Below are 23,375 nucleotides of genomic sequence, written 5' to 3' on the forward strand. Positions count from 1 at the left end.
TATAATATATAAACTAGTATGAACAAGATAAATAGCATAATATTGATTTGCGCCAATTTTAACAAGAAAGTAGTAAATAAAAATATTTTTATTCAAATATTATACTTCTTCCGTCGTTCAAATTTATGTTCACTTTTCTTTTTGAATTGTGATTGAAAAATATTCTCGTTACTTTTTTAAGTAAAAAATTATTAAATTTTTGTACATTTTTTACCATAAAAGGAAAAAGTAACCATTATTACTTACTTTAATTAAATTCGTGCCCGATCAAATGAACACACATTTGCACGACGGAATTAGTAGAATATATGGCATACCTACTCAAGACATTAAATTTTATCTTAATTTAGACTTTTATCATTTTCAAATTCAATCCTAATAACAAACCTGGAAATAAATAAATAAATGAACATTATTATTATTATTATTATTATTATTATTATTATTTATGATGTGAAAACTGGCGGCTGCTATCTAAATTTCTTACTGATTAATATTATTCTTATTATTCCCTTCACTTTTGTCTTCTTTTGAGGTTTAATTAGGACAACCCTTCAAAGAGTATCGACTTTGTGTGAGAGAGAGAAAGAAAGGTGAGAGAGAGAGAGGGTTGGAAAATGATTGGGTGGATTCTCCCTGCCATGTGCACCCTTCAGATTTTATATTAACAAACGGACTACAGAAAGTGTTCACTCTACAATTTTTGTTTTTTTATCCCGATGATAATATAAAAAAGGATTACTATTTTATATTAATATTTAATTTTTATGAATAAATAAAATATATATTGTATATTTTATTTTTTATAATATTTATTGAAAATTATGTAATAAAAGAATATGACAATTATTTATATTTTTTCTATAGTTTTAAAATTTAAGGTAAATTTCTTTTTACTTTAAAAATTATATGATCCTTTTTATATTTTAAAAAAGATCGCATGAAATTTCTCACCATATAAAACATGTAAATGAAATATTATTTTAAAAATTATAAAGTGATATTTTATACAACGTTTTTTAAAATATAAGAGACATTATACAACCTTTAAAGTACACAGAGGATTCAGGTTGATTTTATAAGCAATTTTATCAAATAATATTAGTTGAACACACCCTAAGTTGCGGCAAATAATCTAAGGGTGTGTTTGTTTGGAGGATTCTCTCTCAAATACACTATTCATTCCATTTTTTTCCCCAAAATCATCAAATCAAATACTTATTTTCTATTTTTTATATTATAGTAAAAATTAATTTTACATTCAAAACATCACATCAACATCTATTTATATCACATCAGTACAACTATTCAAACTCAAAATTTTTACTATTCAAATTCCAACTCAAAATTCAAACCCCCAAACAAACACACAGGGTAATCATAGTTTGGTCTTTTCTACAAAACTAAATACGATTGATCCATTTGAATCGAACCGAGTTTATTTATATTATACTTAAAATTTTGTATGGATAGTTATATGTTTATATTATATAATTAAATAAATATTATTACATCTGTTCCATAAGAAAGATATTATTTTTATTTTTGTCCGTTTCAAAACAAGGTTACTATTTCCTAATTTAGTAACTGTACTACTTACCTAATACAATAAATACTCTTATAATTTACAATATATTACACAAATATCATCACTTTTGTAACACACAATACTAATAGGAGCATTTTTGTAGAAACATTTTCAATTAATTCAACATTTGAGTATATATTAATTTTGTTTCAGTTCAAATTATTTGTAAATAATACAAAAAATGTCTGATTAACTAAACAATTTAGTTCATGTACTTTTTTTATTATTTTGAATATTTGTTCAATTTAATTTCAATATCAAATATTTATATATTTATAAATAATCGAACTGGGTATACCTCACTGTTGACTTTTAAAAACCCTACAAAATCATTTTTTCATATGGATTGGTGGAAGGATCGAAAATGTTATTATACTCAGTGATTATGACATAAGTGGAGTCGCCAAGTAATAATAATAATAATAATAATAATAATAATAATAATAAGGTTAAATGGCACAAAATTCAGCCGTGGTTTTACAAAATTGCATAAAACCCCATTCTTTTAAAAATGCGTCAAACTCTCTCGTAGTTTTATAAACTTTGCGTCTAACCCCTCGGCCGTCCTTATTTATCGGTATTTGACCTACACGCATTCAAATTACGAATGAATTTCATATTACTAATTTATAAACTATTAAAATTATAAATATATTCATTTCTCTTATATTTAGCCTCAATGAACATTAAAAACAAACTTTTAAAACTAAAAAAATAACTATTTTGGAGTATATTTATTGTTTGTTGAGGTTAAATAATACGAATAATAAATATATTTGTAACTTAAAGTTTTATAAATGAAGATTTTAAAATTTATTCGCATTTTTTAGCCCGTGAAAGTCAAATAGCGTTAAATAAAGACGGCCGATGGGGTTAAACACAAAGTTTATGAAACTACGAGGAAATTTGACATAGTTTTAAAAAAATGTGGGATTTCATGCAATTTCGTAAAATTTTATGTGAATTTTGTGTAATTTAGCCTACTAATAATAATAATAATAAGAGAAGGTGTGTTTTGGTTTGGACTTCTCATTTCAACTTCTATTACTAAATAAAAATAAATAAATTAATTAATTAAATAGTAAATTAAATTATTATTTAAATTAATAAATAAAAACTCAAAGTCAAAAACGATCCAAACAAACCAAAATCAGTAGTGAAACTCCAAGCGAAACTGATAAAGAACGGATTGTTGGATGAGCTCAGACACAAAAAAGTGCCTACCTCTACACACACACACACATATATATATATATATATTTATTTTGATTTGAGATTAAAATTTTTATTTAAAATTTAGTTTACATTTTATTTTAATATAATATTTTATAAAAAACTAGTATATTTTTATTGAGATTATATAGACTAAAAAATAATTATTTGAATTTTAACTTTTTAAATAGTATTACTTTGATATAACAATTTATTTGAAAATTTATTAAATAATAGTGATTTGAGTTTAAAATTCAAATCAAACACACCAATGGTGAACAAGCACACTTCCTGATTAATCCAGTTTTATTCTATTAAAAGTCTAAATTAATACTCTCTCCGTCTCTCGAGGGATGAACCCTTTTATTAGAGACACAGTTTTTTAAATAGTATAAATTAGTAAGTTATTAATAATAAATTATGATATTAGTTTATTATCGTATATTTTTTATATGAATAATATTATTAGTATTTAAAAAAATTTTAAGATTATATTTCGAAAAAATATATGCAATATGGATATCATTTTGTAGATAATAAAATTTTATATAATACAAATAAATAAAAAAATATTTTTTTTAATTTATCATTACCATAAATTAGTTTTATAAAAAAATAAGGAGTTTTAAATATAGATAAAAAATTATGTTAATTAAGGAGAGAGATAGAAATAAAGAGGTTTTGAGTGGGTTCTACGTGTAAGATGTTAGAAGTTTAATTAAATTGATTTATATTTGTTAAGTATAAGATTGATAAAGTTACTAAAAAAATAAAAATAGATCATCTTTTGTGGGACGTATTAAAACGGAAAAGTGATCATATGTGGCGGAACGGAGGGAGTATTTTTTATTAAGACATATGATCCTTCCATTTCCAATATTATGTCTTGGTTACCTAAGCCATGAGAATTTGCAAGATGTATGACTAATAAATAATTAAGAAATATATTAATAAATTAATTATAATTTAATATAAATAATTATATTATAAATTAGAATAATTAATATTTTCATTAAGATTAAAAATTATTTTTTTTCTATAAAGAAAAGTGACATTGTGAATGGAAAGAAATAAAAGGTTTCAATTTAGAAAACTGATGTATTTTTTTGAATAATTAACATAATGTGGTGCCAGTCCATGATTTCATGACGCTCATGAGCATATCTTTACACTATTAGGCTATTCCTTACGGGATTATATAGAAATATAGTACAAATTAAGAAAAATGACAAAAATATTTTTATTAATATCTTATATACTGATATAATAATATTTGTATAAAAATTTATATAAAAATTTAAAGATATTTTTAATGTTAAAAATAATTACACCAAATATAAATAGTAAATTTACTGACAGACGGAGGTAATATATGTTACTCTCTCTGTCCGCCTTTAAGGGTACATTTACCTTTTGCGTCATTGTATTTAACATTAAAAATATCATTATATTTATATAATTTTTTCTACAAATGTCATTCTAATAGTATTACAAGACACAAATTACAATATTTTTGCAATTTTTTCTTAATTTGTACTACCGTTTAATATAATAATTAATATTAAAAAATCAACACATAAAAAGTAAATGGAACCTTAAAGCCGGACTAAGATAGTATATCTATTGATATATATATATATATATAGTTGTGTGTGCTAGGCTGTGTTCGTACGTAACATGTACTAATTGCACCTTCATTTGTACCATATACATACATACATAGTCGGGTGTAAGGATATTCCCAAATACTACTAAACATATATATATGGTTGTCAAAATCATATAATTTATTTCCGATAAAAATAAAATAAAATCATATAATTTATTTAATAAAATCTTCACCATCTCAATTATTTTTACCAGCTCTATCTCATCCCATCCCCTCCCACTATTTATATTTATATATATTATGTACAAATTAATTAAATTATATTCCTTTTGTCTATTTTCTAATATCCTAATTGATATTTATATTTTTTTTAGATAATTAGTTTTTTTTATAAATTGACAAATTTATCTTTTATTTTGTGTATAGAAAAGAAATGAGTAAATACAGCGAGAGCAAAAGAGCAAATTATGTCTATCAAAATAGAAAGAGAACAATAATTATTGGATATTTTAAATAAAAAAGAATACTCTCTGTCCAATTTCTATTGTCCTAAAGTATATTTACACGGTGTTTTAGGTAATTGTATTTTTGTTATGAATTGACAAATTTGCCCTTAATTGTATGATAAAAATTAAAATTAATAAATGAATGAAGGGTACAAATATAAAATTTGTGTTTAAAAAATGAAATAAGATAATAGTTGTTAGACGTCCCAATATAGAAAAATAGGACATTAGTTTGTAGACGGAAAAAAGTATTAATTTTAGAACAGAGAAAATATTAAATTAATTTCCCAAGAATCTCATAACGGCTTTGGTTTCGAGACACGTCTTAATCACATACCAAACTTTTGTAATTATTTTATTTTATTTACCAAATTACAACTAAAATGCTCTGTTTTAGAAAGTAAACAAAGACAAAATAGAGGTGTGTATGCACTGTCGATTTCAGGTTCTATTTAGGGTGTGTTTGTCTGGGGTTTGGATTTTGAGTTGGGATTTGAATAGTAAAAATTTTGAATTTGACTAGTTGTATGATATGATATAAATAGGCGTCGATGTGATGTTTTGAATATAAAATTGATTTTTAATATAATATAAAAAATAAAAAAATAGGTGTTTGATTTGATATTTTTAGGGGAAAAAATAGAATGAATAGTGGATTGAAAATCCAATCCCCCAAACAAACACACCCTAAATAGAAATTTTTTAATTGAAGGATTAAATTAGGATATGCAAAATCTTGGTAGCTTAACGTTTTGCTGCAAATTCATTGTATATTTATTTCTCAATTAATCATAACTTCCAAACAAATTAATATATATATATATTTAATTTGACCAAAAGAGAAATTTATGCAAGAAGATTCTTTGAAGTATGTGTATAGTTAATTTAAGATGAGCTTCTCTAGATTAGTGTCGATAAAAATATATTGCATTGAAAAATTAATTACACTGCCAATGATTAATACAATTATATATATATAGGTGAATGGTACGGTATTTAATCTAAATTTGATATACAACTATACTTAGGCCATGTCCAACTCATCAACTCTATTTATGCAGTTTTAATTCTAAATATGCAGTCGATGCAGTAATTTTAGTCCAACTATAACTCTATTTTTCACTATTATTTTTCAAATATTCAATTTTTTCTATTATTTTAAACAACTTTTTATTTTTATAATTTAAAATAATTTTTTAAAAAATTTAGAAAAATAAATAATATATATGCTAGAGGTTTGGAAATTCCGAAATCATTTACATGGGTTCGGAACCTTCCGAACCTATTAATTAAATATAAATAATATATATAATTGAGGTTCCAAAATTTTTGAGTCATCTTATTATGTGAAAATAATGTATATAATAAAATTTCGGAAATTTGAGTCCATTTAAATGGGATATCGGAACCTTCCGATCCTTATTACTTAAATATAAATAATATTATATATAGAGGTTTAAAAATTCTGACACCATTTTAATGGACTCGAAACATTCTGAATATTTTTATTAAAATAATATTATTTATTGTATGATATAGGAATTTTCGAGACATACGGATTAAAATTTTTGTTTTATATTTTTACACATTTTTTAGTATTGGAATTGATTTCGAAATTATATCCGATACGAAATACAATTTTTTTTATAGTACATTGATTACTTTTTACAAAAAAACAAAAAAAAAAAATAAAAAAATCAAATTAAATCAAAATATATTAAACAAGAATATTGTTATTATATTTATATAAAATGATTTTGTATCTAAAAGAAAGAATAGTTTAGATATTTATTGAATAGGATTAAGTAATAATAGTTGTTAGATTGTATTAATAATACTATATTAGTATATTATTGTGTCCGTCTTTTAATTAAATAGGATCCGAATACATTAAAATAAACATATGATTAAATCGAATAAAATAATATTATTTACATTAATCTGCTACACATAATTCGCCTAGTGTGACTTTCCCGTCGGGCTTGGTTTGCAGGGTATTAGGTTCGGCCGGGAGTTTACCCAGTGCACACTTTCGGATAACGACTGCGGGTTCCCATAACTATTACAAGTCTATTACATAGTGTACATATCCGTGTAGTGTGTATGTTTTGTATGCTTATCGGCTCTCCATTTCTCTCTCTATCTAATATATATGAACTACATCATCATACAACATTCTGACCATAGTTAACTCTCCCTAGTAATTGTGTTTATTTACAATAACTTTTTTAAATTTTACCATTCGAATTCTATATTTTTTCAAAAAAAAAAATAAATAAATCTCTCCAAACATCTTATTAAATATTATTTTAATATTAAACTGAAATAAAAAATTTTCCAAATCAAATTCAAACAAACACAACACAACTTTTTCCTCTAATATCTAACAATATTTAATTATTAATTGAAAAGGGTATTATTATGCATGTACAATAAATAATGACTTATGTTCAATCAACATATCGAGGCTAGAGCTGTTAAACGAACTGAGCCGTTCGTAAATTTGGCTCGATTCAGTGCGATTCAGCTCGATTAAAGTTTGTTTACGAACGTTAACGAGCCGAGTCGAACAACATAAACAGGCTCGTTTGGTTAACAAACGAGCCCGAGCTTTGTTCGCGAACGTTCGTTTAAATAATATATTTATTATAAATATTATATATACACATAAAATTATAATTTATAAATAAATAAAATATTAATTTAAAATATATAAATAAAATAATTTTAAAATTTCTTTATAATTTATATATAAATTTTAAAAAATAAGACAAACGAGCTCGAACGAGCTTAATCGAGCCTAAACGAGCCGAACACGAACACGAGCTCAAACAATAAAAATTCTTAACGAGCCAAACTCGAACACTACGAACGAGCTCGAAAGCTTAACGAACGAGCCCGAGCCTTGTTCGCGAACATTAACGAACACTTAAAATTTGGCTCGATTTAACTCGGCTTGGATCGTTAACAGCTCTAATCGAGGCAAGGGGATGGGAAGATATTTTTTATTAGCTGTGGTAAATATAGAAGAGAGATTAATAATTAATTTATAATAATTATAATTAAATGAAAAGAACATTCATTCATGTGACAATTAATGATCAAATCGCTTTATTAAATTAAATCTTATCTATTAGCCCCATACCGCTCCGAACCCGGTTTTAATGGGGCGGGTTAGGGTATAAAAAAATTTAGTTCGGAACGGATTGTGGACTTTAATTTTAGATCCAGACGGATTACGAATTTTACTATAAACTTGCCCCACTCTAGACCCGGACACGAACACGGATATTTTAATAATTATTATAATTTATTCATATTTTTATACTATATAAATTATACTATCTCCGTCCGGCTATAAGGATTTCATTTACTTTTTGCACGTAGATATTTAAATATAAATTATTATATCAAAACGTAGTACAAATTAAGAAAAAATTGCAATAATACTTCTATTAGTGTTTTATAATAATAGTAAAAGGATATTTGTACAAAAAATTATAAATATAAGGATATTTTTAATGTTAAGTACAATGACGCAAAAGGTAAATGTGACCCTTATAGGCACACCGAGGGAGTATTATTTATTTATTTAAAAAATTTTAAATATAAAATAGAACTTTAATTATAAATTAAATTTATTTTCGCCTTTGTTTCTCCTACAATTCATTTTATAATCGAGACTACTATTGACCATCGTCACTGCGGACTATCGTCAATATTTAATTGTTTTTATTTTTAGAACTATAATTTTTTGGTACTTTGACGCATACTTTTTTTAATATTAAATTATTTTTAAAAAATTTTATTTTATTTTATGTTTTTTTAATAAAAACGGGTTTGTCGAGTTAGCCCCGAACCCTCCGGATTCGGGGCGAGAGGGCCCTAGGGCCGGGTTGAAGTGGGGCAGGGCGGGACAGGTCTTGGGTCTTAATATTTTCTAGCGGCGCGGATCCCGGGGCCTGCAAAACCTATCCCGAACCCTCCGGTTGACATCCCTACTCCAGCCTAAAATTTGATGATTTTTTTTTTATCTTAATTATAATTCAAATAATATTTTATAACGAAAAATTATATACTACTGTTTTTATTAAAAATCGTACAATTTGAATGGTAATAATTTTGCTTCGAAAGCAAATTCAGATAAACCCTTGGATTGGATTTCGCTTCTAATCATAATGGAAGATTATGGGGTTGCCCACTTTAAAATATACTACTTCCTCCGTCCCATATGCCGTGTCAGCTACATTGTAGATACGGTATTTTAGAAGATTTGTAATTAATAGATAATTAAGAATGTATTAGTGAAAATAATTATTCTATAATATAAATAATTATAAATTAAAATTAAAATAACTAATTCATTTAATTAAAATTTAAAAAAAATTTAAAATTAAAAAGTTTAAAATGAAATTAAAGTATGTAATCATTTTCCAAAAAAGAAAAGTGATATGCTATGTGGGACGGACATAAACGACAATGTGGACATGGTATGTGGGACGGAGGGAGTACTGTATAAAACACCAAGTACCGTTTGAATAAAAATAAATTATTTATTTCAGAATATTAAAAATAACAAAACTAAATATTGTTTTAATACTTTCTAAAAAATACTGTAGGATAAAAAAATAAAATAATAAAAAATAATAAAAAATAAAAATAAAACCCAAAATTTTCCAAGTACTAAAAGAATGTGGTATAAAAAATCCCCATGTTTTGGATAAATAATATAACACCTTTGTTTAAATAAAAATGTTTTTAAAAAAATTTTATTTTTTTTATTGCATGATATTTTTTGTATTAATGTAAAATTTGCACAAAATATCTCATTAGTCCAAAATTGATGTTTGGTTGTAAATACGGACCTAAATTATATAAATTTTATACAAATAAAACATATAAAAATATTTTATACAGCCTTTTCTGAATAAAATAAATAGATAAATAAATAAATACTTGATCAATTCTTTATTTTATAATTTTTGTAAAAATTAGATAACGATTTATCTCCAAAAAATTATAAAATAAAAGATTAATCAATTATTTATTTATTTTTTATATTAAAAAAATTATGTAATAAATGTACCTTTTTTTCATCTGTATAGATTGCAAATTAGGTTTATATTTACAATCAAACATCATTTTCAAACGAATATGGTGTTAATGTGCAAATTTTATATTAACACAAGAGAGAGTTTCACACTATAAATAAAAATACAGAGTGTTTTTTGTATTTTTACTAAAAAAAAAAGAAAAATATGAAAATGTTACATAATTTACCATGTGTTTATATGGTAGGCTCCTTGTCTAATTTATTTGTTTTAGTTTTTATTAGTTTTTGTTATACTACAAAGTTTTTGGTATAATTTTGATTTTTTTGTTTTACTATTTTCTTTTTGTTTTTTATTTGTGCTGATTTATAAATTGTATAATATAAATAAAATGGAAAAAATAAATATAAAGCAAAAAAAAATGCAAATATTTTGTGACATTTAAACATATAAATAATAGCAAATAAATTAGGACAAATGGACTATTATATATATATATGTGTGTAGTATTAATCAACACTTATGTTCTATTTAGATTTATTTTTAATGACTTCGTTCATTCACTATCTTTAAATGGATTGATTTTGAGTGTGTGGTATGCCAAAATATGTCAAAAATATAAAATATATTATTTTACGTTGAATATTTGAATTTACTTTTTGTAAAGAGTATTTGAAAGTTTTTTTTTTTTTTTGTTTACGTTTTAACATTTTGTAATTAATACTCTATTCGCTAATAAGTATATATTTATTTTTGACGCAAAAAATTTAAAAAAATAATTAGTGTGTATTTAAAAATAGTATAAAGACAATTGTACCCTTAATTTTTTTTGTGTAAAAAGTAATAATGTAATGATAAAGTATGAGTATTTGTGAAAAAATTAAATATTTAATAAAATGTTTACTTTATGATTAGACAACTAAAAATATATACTCCCTCCGTCCACTTTGAAAGTTTACATTTACCTTTTGCGTCATTTTACTTAACATTAAAAATATCATTATATTTGTATAAATTTGCATACAAATGTCATTGTATTTGTATTATAAGATACTAATAGAAGTATTTTTGTCTTTTTTACTTAATTTGTACTATATTTTGATATAATAATTAATATTCAAATATCAACATGTAAAAAGTAAATGTTACCTTTAAAGTAGACGGAGGAAATATATTTTTTTACTTTGAACGGGGAATATTTGAAGTTTTTTTTTTTACTATTTAACTCTCGTAAAAAGTATTTTGGATTATTATTATTTAAGAATAAAAATTCAAAAATAAGTGATGGGAGAACAAACAGCTATCTCTTTAAGATTTAGATTTAGTTTCAGATTATTCATCAAATAAATAATATAACTAAAATTAGAAAAATTATTTAAAATATCATATTCAATATTTATTAATATTCATAATTTTATTATTCTTATTCTTCAAAATTTAAATTCAAATTCAAATTTTAAAGAAATAAAGAGGGTTTGTTACCAAATAATTTTTTTTTTACGATTTTCTATAAATATTAAAAAATAGTATATAATATATTAGCACAATATATACTCTCTTTATTTTAATTCAAAATATTTTTTTTACTATTTTTATTTGTCACACTCAAAAGTACTTTTTTTTTTATAGTAAAAAGTAACTATACATTAATACTAAAATATTATTTCATTTATTTAAATTATAAATATACTATTATACATATAATTACTTTATACAAAAAATCAAAATGAAAAAATTGTCAAAATTTCTTATACACTTCCATTAACCAATAAAATACCATTATTTTTTAATCTACTACAAAACCCTAATAGGGCGTTTGGTACAGAGAATGCAATGATAGCAGAAAATAGAATTGGAGAGAAATGGAATTGAATAGAGAATTAATTCTCTTGTTTGATAAAACAGAGAATTGATTTGAGAAATCTAAAAAAAAATGCAGATATATGAATGAGCAAACAAAAATAAATGATTAACACGATAAAAAGAGAGTTTTAACGAATGAGAATTCATGAAAAATATTTTTGTTAATTTTTTTAAAAAATTATAAATTATATACGATGTTTTTTAAGATTATATTTTAGTACAATTCGTAAAAATTAAATACTTTAAAAATAAATTAAGTTTGTTTTTTTTTGTAAAATTAAAATAATATAATTTTAAAAAAATTATAAAAATTAAATAGTACAAAAAAATTTAAAAATTAAAAAATATATATACTACAACATCATTTCTCTTCATTTCTCTGCATATGGGAGAGAAATGAAAACAGAGAAATAAAAATAATTTATTTCTCAAGTTTCATTTCTCTTTACTCAAACAAACAAAAGAAATGATACAATTTCCATTTTTCTGACCTTATTTCTTTGTACCAAACACAACCTAAAGGGCCAATTTCAAAAGGGCCGGAGGGAGTATATAATATGACGACGGTTAGAATGTTGACTAAATCAAATCAGCATTGTATTGATATGATCAAATTAGCATACTAACATAAAACAAGACATAATTTATGACCATGTTAGCACACTAACTTGAAGCAATTAGCATTTCATCACAAAACAGATATGATATTATGTCTTATATAGAACATGTGTTATTTATGTTATATATTGTGTTAAAATCAATATATATTGTGTTACATTGAATTGTATAATTTGTTATGTTATTGTATTAATATTTGTTGTGTGAGTTATATATTATTTTGTGTTGTATAATCTGTTTATTGTACTATTGTGTTGAAATCAAAATATTTGCGTTAAATGTAATTATATATTATGCTTTTGAAACATGTATTATATATTATATTAATATGTGCTACTTACTTTATAAATATATGTTGATTTGATCGAATCGGCGCGTACTGTATGTAATTATATTAAGGTGTTATATATATTATATTAATATGTGTTATTTTCTTTATAAACATATGTCGATTGAATTAAATTAACATCATGTTGATTTAACTCAATCATCACAATAACCAAAATAATGCTATTTTTTATAATCTTTTTTCCCTTAAACACATCTTATTATACATATTTTCAACTTAAAATATCAAAAAACTCATTTTCATAAAAATTAAAAAAAAAAAAATTACATCAAATATTTATATAGTCTTATAGTAAGTTCACACATTTTTATTTTAATATATCCAAATAGTTGTTATAGTAAAAACAAAATTATCCAAAGCATAATTAATAAGTATAAATTAATTTTATTAACTTTATTATAAAATTTTCTATTTATATCCTCTCAATAGATAAATATATGAATAATTTTTTTTATAAATTAATTTATATTACTTATATAAATCAATTTCTATATTTTTTATTTATTAGTATTTTAATATATATAAAAATGTCATATATATAGCGTTATTGTACCGAAGAAATTAGGAAGAAATTCGATATGGTATCATCTATAATTTTTGGTAATTTAGATATTTCTTGCAGTACGTTATATGCAATATTTCGGAAATTTGGTCATTTATGCACCCCTATATGTATTAACATTATTTATATCCAATTGATTATTCTATATTTTGAGGCTTTAATTATCTAAATATTTATTTAATCATATTTTTATTTTACATTGATTATTTTTCAATATTTTTTTAATTGAATAAACTTTTGGTTTAAATAAATATTTGAAAATGGGTAAATTTAATTTGTAATCAATAATTAGAGTTAAATCAAATGGACTTAATTTATAAAACAATATAACTTTTTTAAAATAAAATAATATATTTTTCTTCAATTCACAATTTAAATTTATCAATTTTTAAACATTTAATTTACTAAATTTAAATAAATTTATATTATTTAGTGTAAAATTATATCATACTATTTAAGAATTACCAACAACACACCAAACATATAAAATAATAATAAAATAATATTATCACTTCCTATTATTAACTTATTACATTCTGTTGGATAAAATACTATTGCACAAATCTTACATGTCAACTGTCAACTATTTCCGAATAGAAAGAATATATCATATAAGAAAAAACTTGTTTGTTTAGTTGTAGTTGAATTGATTTAAAATATTTGTTTATTTGAATAATTTTTTTTTAAATAGTATTTTGATATAATATTTTATAAAAAAAAATTAGTATATTTTTATTAAAAATCATTCGAACGAATAGTATTGATTTCGATTTGAAATTAAAATTCAAATCTTAATTATTTCCAAACTACCAAAGCACATTCAAACAAATCCGAATGTTTAGATGAGTTTCTAAAAATAATTTTAATAATGAAAGTTTTTTTTTTTTTTTTTCCTGAAGTATTGTTAGGTTGTTTTTTAGTATAATTTGGAACAATAAATTTTAAATTGTAGTTATTATTTATTGTGATATAAATATGTTAGATTCGGTCGGGGATTTATCCGGTGTGTATTTTCAGATAGAAGTTGCGGATTCTCACGTCATAAAAAAAATAGACTGATTGTAATTCCATAAAAAAAATTGTTAAATGATGTAAAGTGAACTCGTGATCGTAAAGTCAAATCCTCGACACCACCCAATGCACTTAAAGAGTAGTGGATACTCGTTCCTACATAATAATAATAATAATAATAATAATAATAATAATAAAGACTTATTGCAATATAATTATATATATATTTATTGTGATTTTTCAATATACTTTTTTTTTTACATAAATATATTAAATAGAAGATAAATATTGTCTCTGTCTGAATTTAATCTATACATTTTCAAATTTTGGTCCATTTGAAATTAATTTATCCACTTTTTTTTGTAATTGTAGTTTTCACATAATTTATACTATATTATTACAAAAATATCATATTATCATTTTAAATATTTTGTATTACATTTTTGTACTATATATATATATATAATATTAATAGCATTAAAAAATCTACCCTTAAAATATAGATGAATGGAATATATGAATTTTTTCTATATTATTCACTTTGGATCAGTTCTCATAAAAAAAATACTATTTTCATCCGATTCTAAAAGTTTCATTTACTTTTTGCGTATTGATATTTGAGTATTAATTATTATACGAAAATATAGTACAAATCAAAAGAAAAAAAAAAGCAAAAATACTTTTATTAATGTCTTATAATACTATTATAATGACATTTGTGCAAAAAGTTATACAAATATAATAATATTTTTCATATTAAGTAGAATGATGCAAAAGATAAATGAGACCCTTAGAGACGGACGAAGGAAGTATATTATTTACTTTCATAAAACATCATATCAAAATACTATTTAAGCAAAAACTTAAATCTAACATTCTATTGCAAATATATTTCAAACATATTTTGATATATTTCACAAATTTTTTAAGTATTTAGATTTTTTTTTTCCTCTAAAAATATCAAATCAAATAATTACTTTTTTTTATAGTATACTATAAATTGTTCAAAATATCACATCAACATCTATTTATTACATCAAATAATTATTTAAATTCAAATTTTTACCATAAAAAAATCCAAATCGAAAAATCCAAACCCACAAACAAACACATAAGAATAATTGATTCAAAAAAAAAAAAAATCTAGCAAAATGATATCATCTAAAAAATTTATGATTAATTAATTTTGAATGAAAGGAATATATTTCAAATAATACAATATATTTAAATTAATATAAATCAACATTCATGCATGATTCTAACTTGATTAAGTACCTAATTGAGGATTAAATAGGGTAATTATATTATTAACTAAGGCCATGTTTGGCTGCTAGCGAAGATTAAATATCATTTTTTATATAAATAAAATTTTAATGTATAGATGGGGACAGTTTTGCACATGGTTCATGGCAAGAAATGGCATAAAAAAGAAATGTTCTAATTTTCAAATAGTGAATATATATATATATATATATGTATATTTTTTAAAAATCTTATTATAAGAGAAAGCATCTTTTCTTTTTTTATTTTTTATTTTTTTTTATTTGTGTTTTGATAGTGTTATTTTAATCACTTTTCTAACTAACTACCTCTGTAGAACTTAAGAATATTTGATTATATTTACTTTTTGTCTGAATTTGCATGTGGAAGGTTTGATACTTTGGACTCACATTAGCCTTAGCCACTTTCACCTTTTAATTTGTTTTAAGTACATGAGGTGTGTTTGTTTTTATTTCAAATAAATAAATAATAATTTTATTTTTTAAAAAAAAAAATCAATTTTAAATCACAATCTAACAAATGTGGTGTGGAGGTTAGAAAATGATATCTAGAAAATGATATCTATATTGCATATATTTTATTGAGATATAATTCTAAAAATATTTAAAATACAAACAATACTACACATATAAAAATTAATAAAATATTATCATAACTTATTATTAATAACGTAATAACCTACACTACCTAAAATATCGTGTCCCTAACAAAAGAGATCATCTTTGGCGGAACGGAGGGAGTAATTAGTTAAGAGTTAATTTTTTTCTTAAAAAAAAGAAAAAAAAAATTGATTTGAACAAACTAAAATGACAAATGAAAAGTTTCAGTAGTGGACGAGTGAAGTATATATTTTTGTTCTTGTATATTACGTATAAATTAATTGTATTTATAATGATATATTTGTAATTTATGTAAAAATTAAATAATATTTTGATAGCTATGTGTGATTTTTTTTATTATAATAGAAAAAAAAATACTTTTAAGTAAAACATACGGAAAAAAAAAAGTAAAAAGTATTTTTCAATTTGGACAATAAAAGTATTTTTAAAACCATGCAAACTATAAAATGGTCATTTGAATTTGAAATTAATACAAAACACACATATTGCTACTTAATTCTAATTAATTAATTAAAATTTTAAATTTAATATTAATTGTGATTGTGGATAGAAAAAATGCAATTTTATTTTGTTTATGAACAGTACAAGTTTTTCATTGAGAAGATATTAAATACTGATGTACTCGTTTCATCTCAACTTAAAATAATTTTATATTTTACTTTTGAAGTTATACTCATCCGTTTTAATACAATAGTCTTATTTACTATTTTTGTCCGTCTTAAAACAATAGTCTTATTTCCATAAATAACCATATCACCGTAAAAGTACCTATACTTTTTCATTTTTATTACACAATTGCCACTACTTTTTACACTAATACACTCACAAGAGCAAAAATGTATTTTATCCATATTTTTTACCCACAACCAATATAATATTAATATTTCTTAAATTTCGTATCCAACCCAACTAAGATTATATTTATGAAATGGAATGAGTACTATTTAAATAGTTTATTTTTTTTTAATAATTTATGTGGTCCCACGTAATTTATAAACTTACCTTCAATTTTGTACTTATCAAATTTAGGTAGATATCATTTCACATTTCACTTTTGGTCTTACTTAAATTCAAGAATATTTTAATTTTTTTCTATATTATATAAACTTACTTATTAATATAACTTTTTATTTTTTTTTATTTTCTACAAAATTCTTTCGAGACAGTTCATTTTAGAGAAATGTAGTATATGATATATATTGGACTTATATAAAAAGATTTATTGATAATATTATCGATGTGTTTGTTTATAAAAGTATTATATTAGTCATGAAAAATTATGTTGATAATATAAAAAATAATATTTTACGTTGAATTATTATCTTTTTTTAAGTGGATGAAATATATATTATATATTATATTAATGTATATTATATTATATTTTTTAAATAATATATATAAAGAATGGTTCTCCTAAAAAATACTAAGTGAGCATACTCATTGAAATTCTATTTAAACTATTGATTATCTGTCTAGTTAAAAAAAAAAAAAAAAAAAAAAAAAAAAAAATTCGACAGTGCTAAATTTTTTTTGTTTAAGTTATTTCATTTTGATACTTTTTTTTTTTTAATTTTAATTATATATAAGATGCTGAAAAAATCGTAGCAGTTATATCTAAACTTTTTTAATCATATGGTAGTTAAAATAATGATATTTTAAGATTTGTCCTATTGTAGCTTGAAATTGAATATTGATTTTAATTTTTATTTGAATAATATCTTAATATAATGTTTTTTAAGAGAAAATAATATATTTATATTGAAAATCGTACAGAATAAATAGTATTAATTTCAATTTAAAATACAAGACAACATATCCTTAATATTTTCCATAAATTTGTAATTAATTATGAATAATTAAATTAAATAAAAATGATGGAATATAAAAATAGTACTGAATAACTAACAACTTCTTGAACAACGTCAAATATGAAACTCTGCTTATAAATATCATACAAAAACTGCAATGCCACTGCTGTAACTTTGAACAAAATCAGGGGCATAAAATTATCCCCAACACTATATATACCCCGACTTCAAATCCCTAATTCCCCAAATTTTCCCCCAATTCAATTCAATTTAATTCAAGAACAAAATCGAATCTCCAAATTCTCTCAAAATCTCAAAAAATCCACACAATGTCTGCCTGCAGCAAGATCCGCCACATCGTCCGCCTCCGGCAGATGCTCCGGCGGTGGCGCAAGAAGTCGGCGGCGGCGGCGGCCGCCCCTCGCCTCACCCCCTCCGACGTCCCCGCCGGCCACGTGGCCGTCTCGGTCGGCGCCAGCTGCAAGCGGTTCGTCGTCCGGGCGACGTACCTGAACCACCCGGTTTTCCAGAACCTACTGGTCCAGGCCGAGGAAGAGTACGGTTTTTCCAACTCCGGTCCGCTCGCCATTCCCTGCGACGAATCGGTTTTCGAGGAGATCCTCCGGTTCTTGTCCCGGAAAGACTCTCGAACCGCCCGGTTCGCCACCGTTGAAGACTTCCAGCAGCAGTGCCGCCGCAGCAGCCAGTGCTGGGCCGAATCCCGGCCGCTCTTGAACGGCGTTTCCGACAACTCCATCTGGTGATCGATCCACCGGAAACTCAGAAAAAATTATTAAATTAATGATTTTCTCAGCTTTAATTTATTTTCTTTTCTTTATACATATATACATATACATACGTAAGCCGGCTCCGGACAATGTGATGGAGATGGCAGCCGCCGGCGGCCACGTGTCGCCGCCGCCGAGTCGTCCCGCCGGGCAGCTGAGTCAGCAAAAGATACATACACAAATATATATATATACACAGAAAGACAGACTTACATACAGACAGTATAATGGCGATTGTGATTCTATTCATTCCTTTTTCTGATTGAAATAATTGTAAAGAAATTATTTCTTGTTTTTCCTTTTATTTTGGCAATATTCAATTTTTATTATCATTTTTGTTATAAAATGTCGTTATATTCAAATTTCAATGCATGCTTCATTTTAAGCATTAATAGATTTAGTTTCATTTGATCCTTTTGTTTAAATAATAATTTGATGTGATTTTTTATTGAAAATTATAAATTATACGTAGTATAAAAATATATATATATATATATATATATGAAAAGAACATAGTGAATGAAGGGTTAATTAAATTTTAGATAAAAATCTCGCAAAATTATCAAAATAAAAAAAAATACATATAAAAATAAAAATTGCCCATTATTATTGTTGTTGCAAAATTCAAGAATACATGCATACGAACGTACAATGCTGATTTTGTTCAATTTAATACTAATTAATTTGATTTAATCTTCATATGAATTCTTGATTTTAATATTTGTTAGGACAGCAAACCCATGTGAAAGCCAGGCCATTTTATTTAGGATAATAATAATAATAATAATAATAATAATAATAATAATAATAATAATGAGATTTAATCAATTGATATATGAGTAGTTTGTTCAGATTTGAGTGCCCATTATCAAATGAAATTAATTAATATAAATTCATAATAAATAAATAAATTATTATATATTCAATAACACAGCAGTAGTTGTGTCTCAACTCTAAAAATGTCTAAGTTTGTGTACTTTGTGTTTGGTGGGACCCAATTGGAATGTGCTTATAATGATTAAGCCGCTTAATTATTGATCAATTATTTACAAAAAAAAAATAAATAAATAAATAAAATAAAAAAAATCAACCGGGTTTGTTCGTTTGTGTTACATGTATCTACCTATTTTTATATCATTAATTTGATTTACAATCAAATAATTTTTTGTTAATAATTATTCCATCTAATATCAATAGACATTTTAATAAGTATGAACTTCATAAAGATTGTTCTTTTAGTAGTTCAAATTCAAATCCATTAATATTATTCATTTACTATATTTTTTAATAAAAAAATTGTTCTTTTCGAGTCATTCGGAGTTTGACAGTAGATTAAAAAATAATACTTCTTTCGTTCCGCATCTGAGGGTCACATTTACCTTTTCGTCATTGTATTTAACATTAAAAATATTTTTATATTTGTATAATTTTTTTTTACAAATGTCCTTCTAATATAAGTATTTTTGCAATCTTTTCTTAATTTGTACTACATTTTGATATAGTAATTAATATTCAAATATCAACATACAAAAAATAAATGAAATCATTAGAGCCGAACGAAGGTAGTAGTATTTTATTGGTTAATGAAAATGTGTAAGATTTGACATTTTTGTCTTTGACTTTATGTATAAAGTAATTGTATGTGTAATGGTATGTTTGTAATTTAGATAGTAATTAAGGGTATTTTGGTATTAATGTATAATTACTTGTATTGAAATAGAAAAGAAATACGTTGGAGTGAGACGAACAAAAATAATAAAAATAATACTTTGAGTAGGGACGGAGGGAGTATTATTATTTTTTTCACAAAATATAACATCAAAATATTATTTAAATAAAAATTCAAATAATTCATTTCAAATTAATTTCATACCACAACCAAATAAATTCATAATAATAGTAATAAAATCCTCAAATATTTTATATATAATTACTAAAATATTAAGTAACATATCCTTTAAAATTTGGCCTCCGATCTTGCTATTCCTTTAAATTTGATGTGAGAGTGGATTAAAAAAAAAAAGAAAAAAAAAAAAGAATGATTATGTTTTGAAGAGGTTGTAAATCCAGAAGGAAAAAAAATATTAAAATCTTGATTAGGAATGGTAAGAAGACAAGGTTCTCGATGATGTGCGACCGAGAAAAATGATGTTGCAGTATATATATATTTTTTATATTTTTTTACTATTTAATTTTTATAATTTTTTTAAAAAAATTATATTATTTCAATTTTACAAAAATCAAATTTAATTTATTGTTAAAATATTTAATTTTTACGATCTTTTAAAAAATTGTATAATTTTAAAAAACATCGTATATAATTTATAATTTTAAAAAAAAAATCACCAAAAATATTTTTCATGAAATCTCATTCATTAAAACTTTTTTTTATTGGGTTAATCATTTATTTTTGTTTGATCTATTCATATAACTGCATTTTTTTTACCTTTCTCAACTGAATTATATGTTTTACCGAACAAGAGAATTAATTTGCATTCTCTACTCAATTTCATTTCTCTCAAATTCCATTCTTTACTTTCATTTATCTGCAATTTCATTCTTTGTACCAAACGCCTCATTTCTTCAACGAAACAACATATCGTGGGCGCCTTCTGAAGAGGGATACTGGAACATTAACGTCGATAGGACGCCCTTTGATTATCTCGGTAACGCCAGTCCATGAGCAGTAATTCAGGATAATAAAGAGGTCATTTTTTTCATGCTCTCTAAATTTAGTAGAGTGATTGATTCTAGTATGAGAGAACTCGAAGGTATGGTTGAAATATCATATGGAATATCATTTTCAAGAACTATAATTGAACGTGATTCATTATCAGTGATAGCATGGTGTTTCGGAAAATCGCCCAAGTATCATGAAGATAGTAAGTTTCTCAAGTTGACTTTAAAACAATGTAGACTTCATTAATAACTCAATTTCAAAGTCTAGCTACAATAATGTAACACTATGCAGCGTGGATCGGATGTACTCCATCCGTCTAATTTCTATTGTCCTAAAGTATATTTGCACGGTTTTTTAGGTGATTGTCTTTTTGTTATGAATTGACAAATTTGCCCATAATTGTACGATAGAAATTAAAAGTAATAAATGAATGAAAGGTAAAAATATAAAATTTGTGTTTAAAAAAAATGATAATAGTTATTGGACGTCCCAAATAGGAAAGTAAGGCATTAGGCTGTGGAAGGAGTGAGTAATACTTTAGTTGTTGCATGGTTATTAAAATTCCTTTTATATGAATTTGCATTCACATTTTTTTATATGCAAAATGCATATAAAAGCAAGGCCGTCACGGGCTTTTATGGGGTCCTAAGGAAAAATAAATTATAGGTCCTATAAATACATTATTAAAATGTATTTTTAAAATAATATCACTTTGCATCGATTGAACAAAAAATTTTAACGTGACATGGTAGATTTGAGGGAAAAAAAATGAAAGATGAACTGTTTTAAAAAAGCGAGAATGATTGAGTGAGGACGAAAGAGAGAGAAGAGATAATGTGAGATGAGTTTGGTCTGAGTGGGTCGGCGCAATGCCACAAGGTGTGAGGTAGAGTAGTGTAGACCAAGATTGAATTTGGAAAGATGGAATGAGGCTGGTCAAAAAGAAGAGAGAAAAAAAAAATAATTAGAATTTTAAAATGGATAATTATAATATATATATATATATATGTATTATAATTAAAATTTAATAATAATAATAATAATAATAATAATAATAAGTAATATTTTAAAATTTGGGCCCCTAATTTCCCTATTAATTAAGAGTCTGAGCAATAGCTCACCCTGCTCCTGCCAAGAGCTGAGTTGAAAAATCTTGGAAACAAGATTTTCAGTTTCTGATGACAATCTTGTTGTTACACATTCAAGATCGATAAGCCATATATATATATACAAGAAACACACGAATTTAACCAAAAAACTTAAAGAAACTTTTATTAAACGAAAGCTACTGCTCGGACTCAGTTTACCCAATCGAGAAATAACCCCAACACCTACTGTAATGCACAATAACAACTCAAACACAACCGACATCCACGGAAACGCAACAAACATGCGAACCAAACCACGATCTATGGAAAACATCAACGATTTAAGTCTAGTCCCTCACAACAGACAATATACTCAATACACTGTAAGGAATGCTCGAAATCGTAAATCAAACCAAAGAACAGCCTCAGCACTGGCTGTTTATCAAAGAACTCGTTCGAACCCTTCAAATCGCCGGACATATCACCGGAGAAACCCAAGGAAGATCGTTGGAATCTCCGTCGAGGGTTAGGGCTTTTAGAGAGAGGAATTGAGAATCGGGGAGAGAGAAAGTGTGAGAGTCAGAGGCAGAGTGAGTAATCTCATGAACCGGGCAGAAGCATTATATATATATATATTGCACTGTTCTGGACCGGTTCGGTTCTTCTGGGCGGTTCAGCAATGGACCGCCGGTTTCACAAAGAACCGGATCTGGTTCGAGTTACTGGATCCGGGTTTCAGGT

General features: G+C 24.4%; 1 protein-coding gene across 1 annotated transcript; it reads left to right on the forward strand.

The window, feature by feature from the left end:
- Window positions 1–18,352: 18,352 nt before the first annotated feature.
- LOC127264497 (auxin-induced protein 6B-like) lies at window positions 18,353–18,906 on the forward strand. The gene has a single exon (XM_051294056.1). It carries the CDS (start codon window positions 18,408–18,410, stop codon window positions 18,840–18,842), a length of 435 nt encoding a protein of 144 aa, XP_051150013.1. The 5' UTR covers window positions 18,353–18,407; the 3' UTR covers window positions 18,843–18,906.
- Window positions 18,907–23,375: the final 4,469 nt, after the last annotated feature.

This window comes from Andrographis paniculata, unplaced genomic scaffold (genome assembly GCF_009805555.1).
Source record: "Andrographis paniculata isolate CXL003 unplaced genomic scaffold, ASM980555v1 Contig70END, whole genome shotgun sequence".
NCBI lineage: Eukaryota > Viridiplantae > Streptophyta > Magnoliopsida > Lamiales > Acanthaceae > Andrographis > Andrographis paniculata.

What these genes read in the sequence shown, in the direction of transcription:
- LOC127264497 (XM_051294056.1), top strand. Translation starts at nt 18,408, where the DNA reads ATGTCTGCCTGCAGCAAGATCCGCCACATCGTCCGCCTCCGGCAGATG.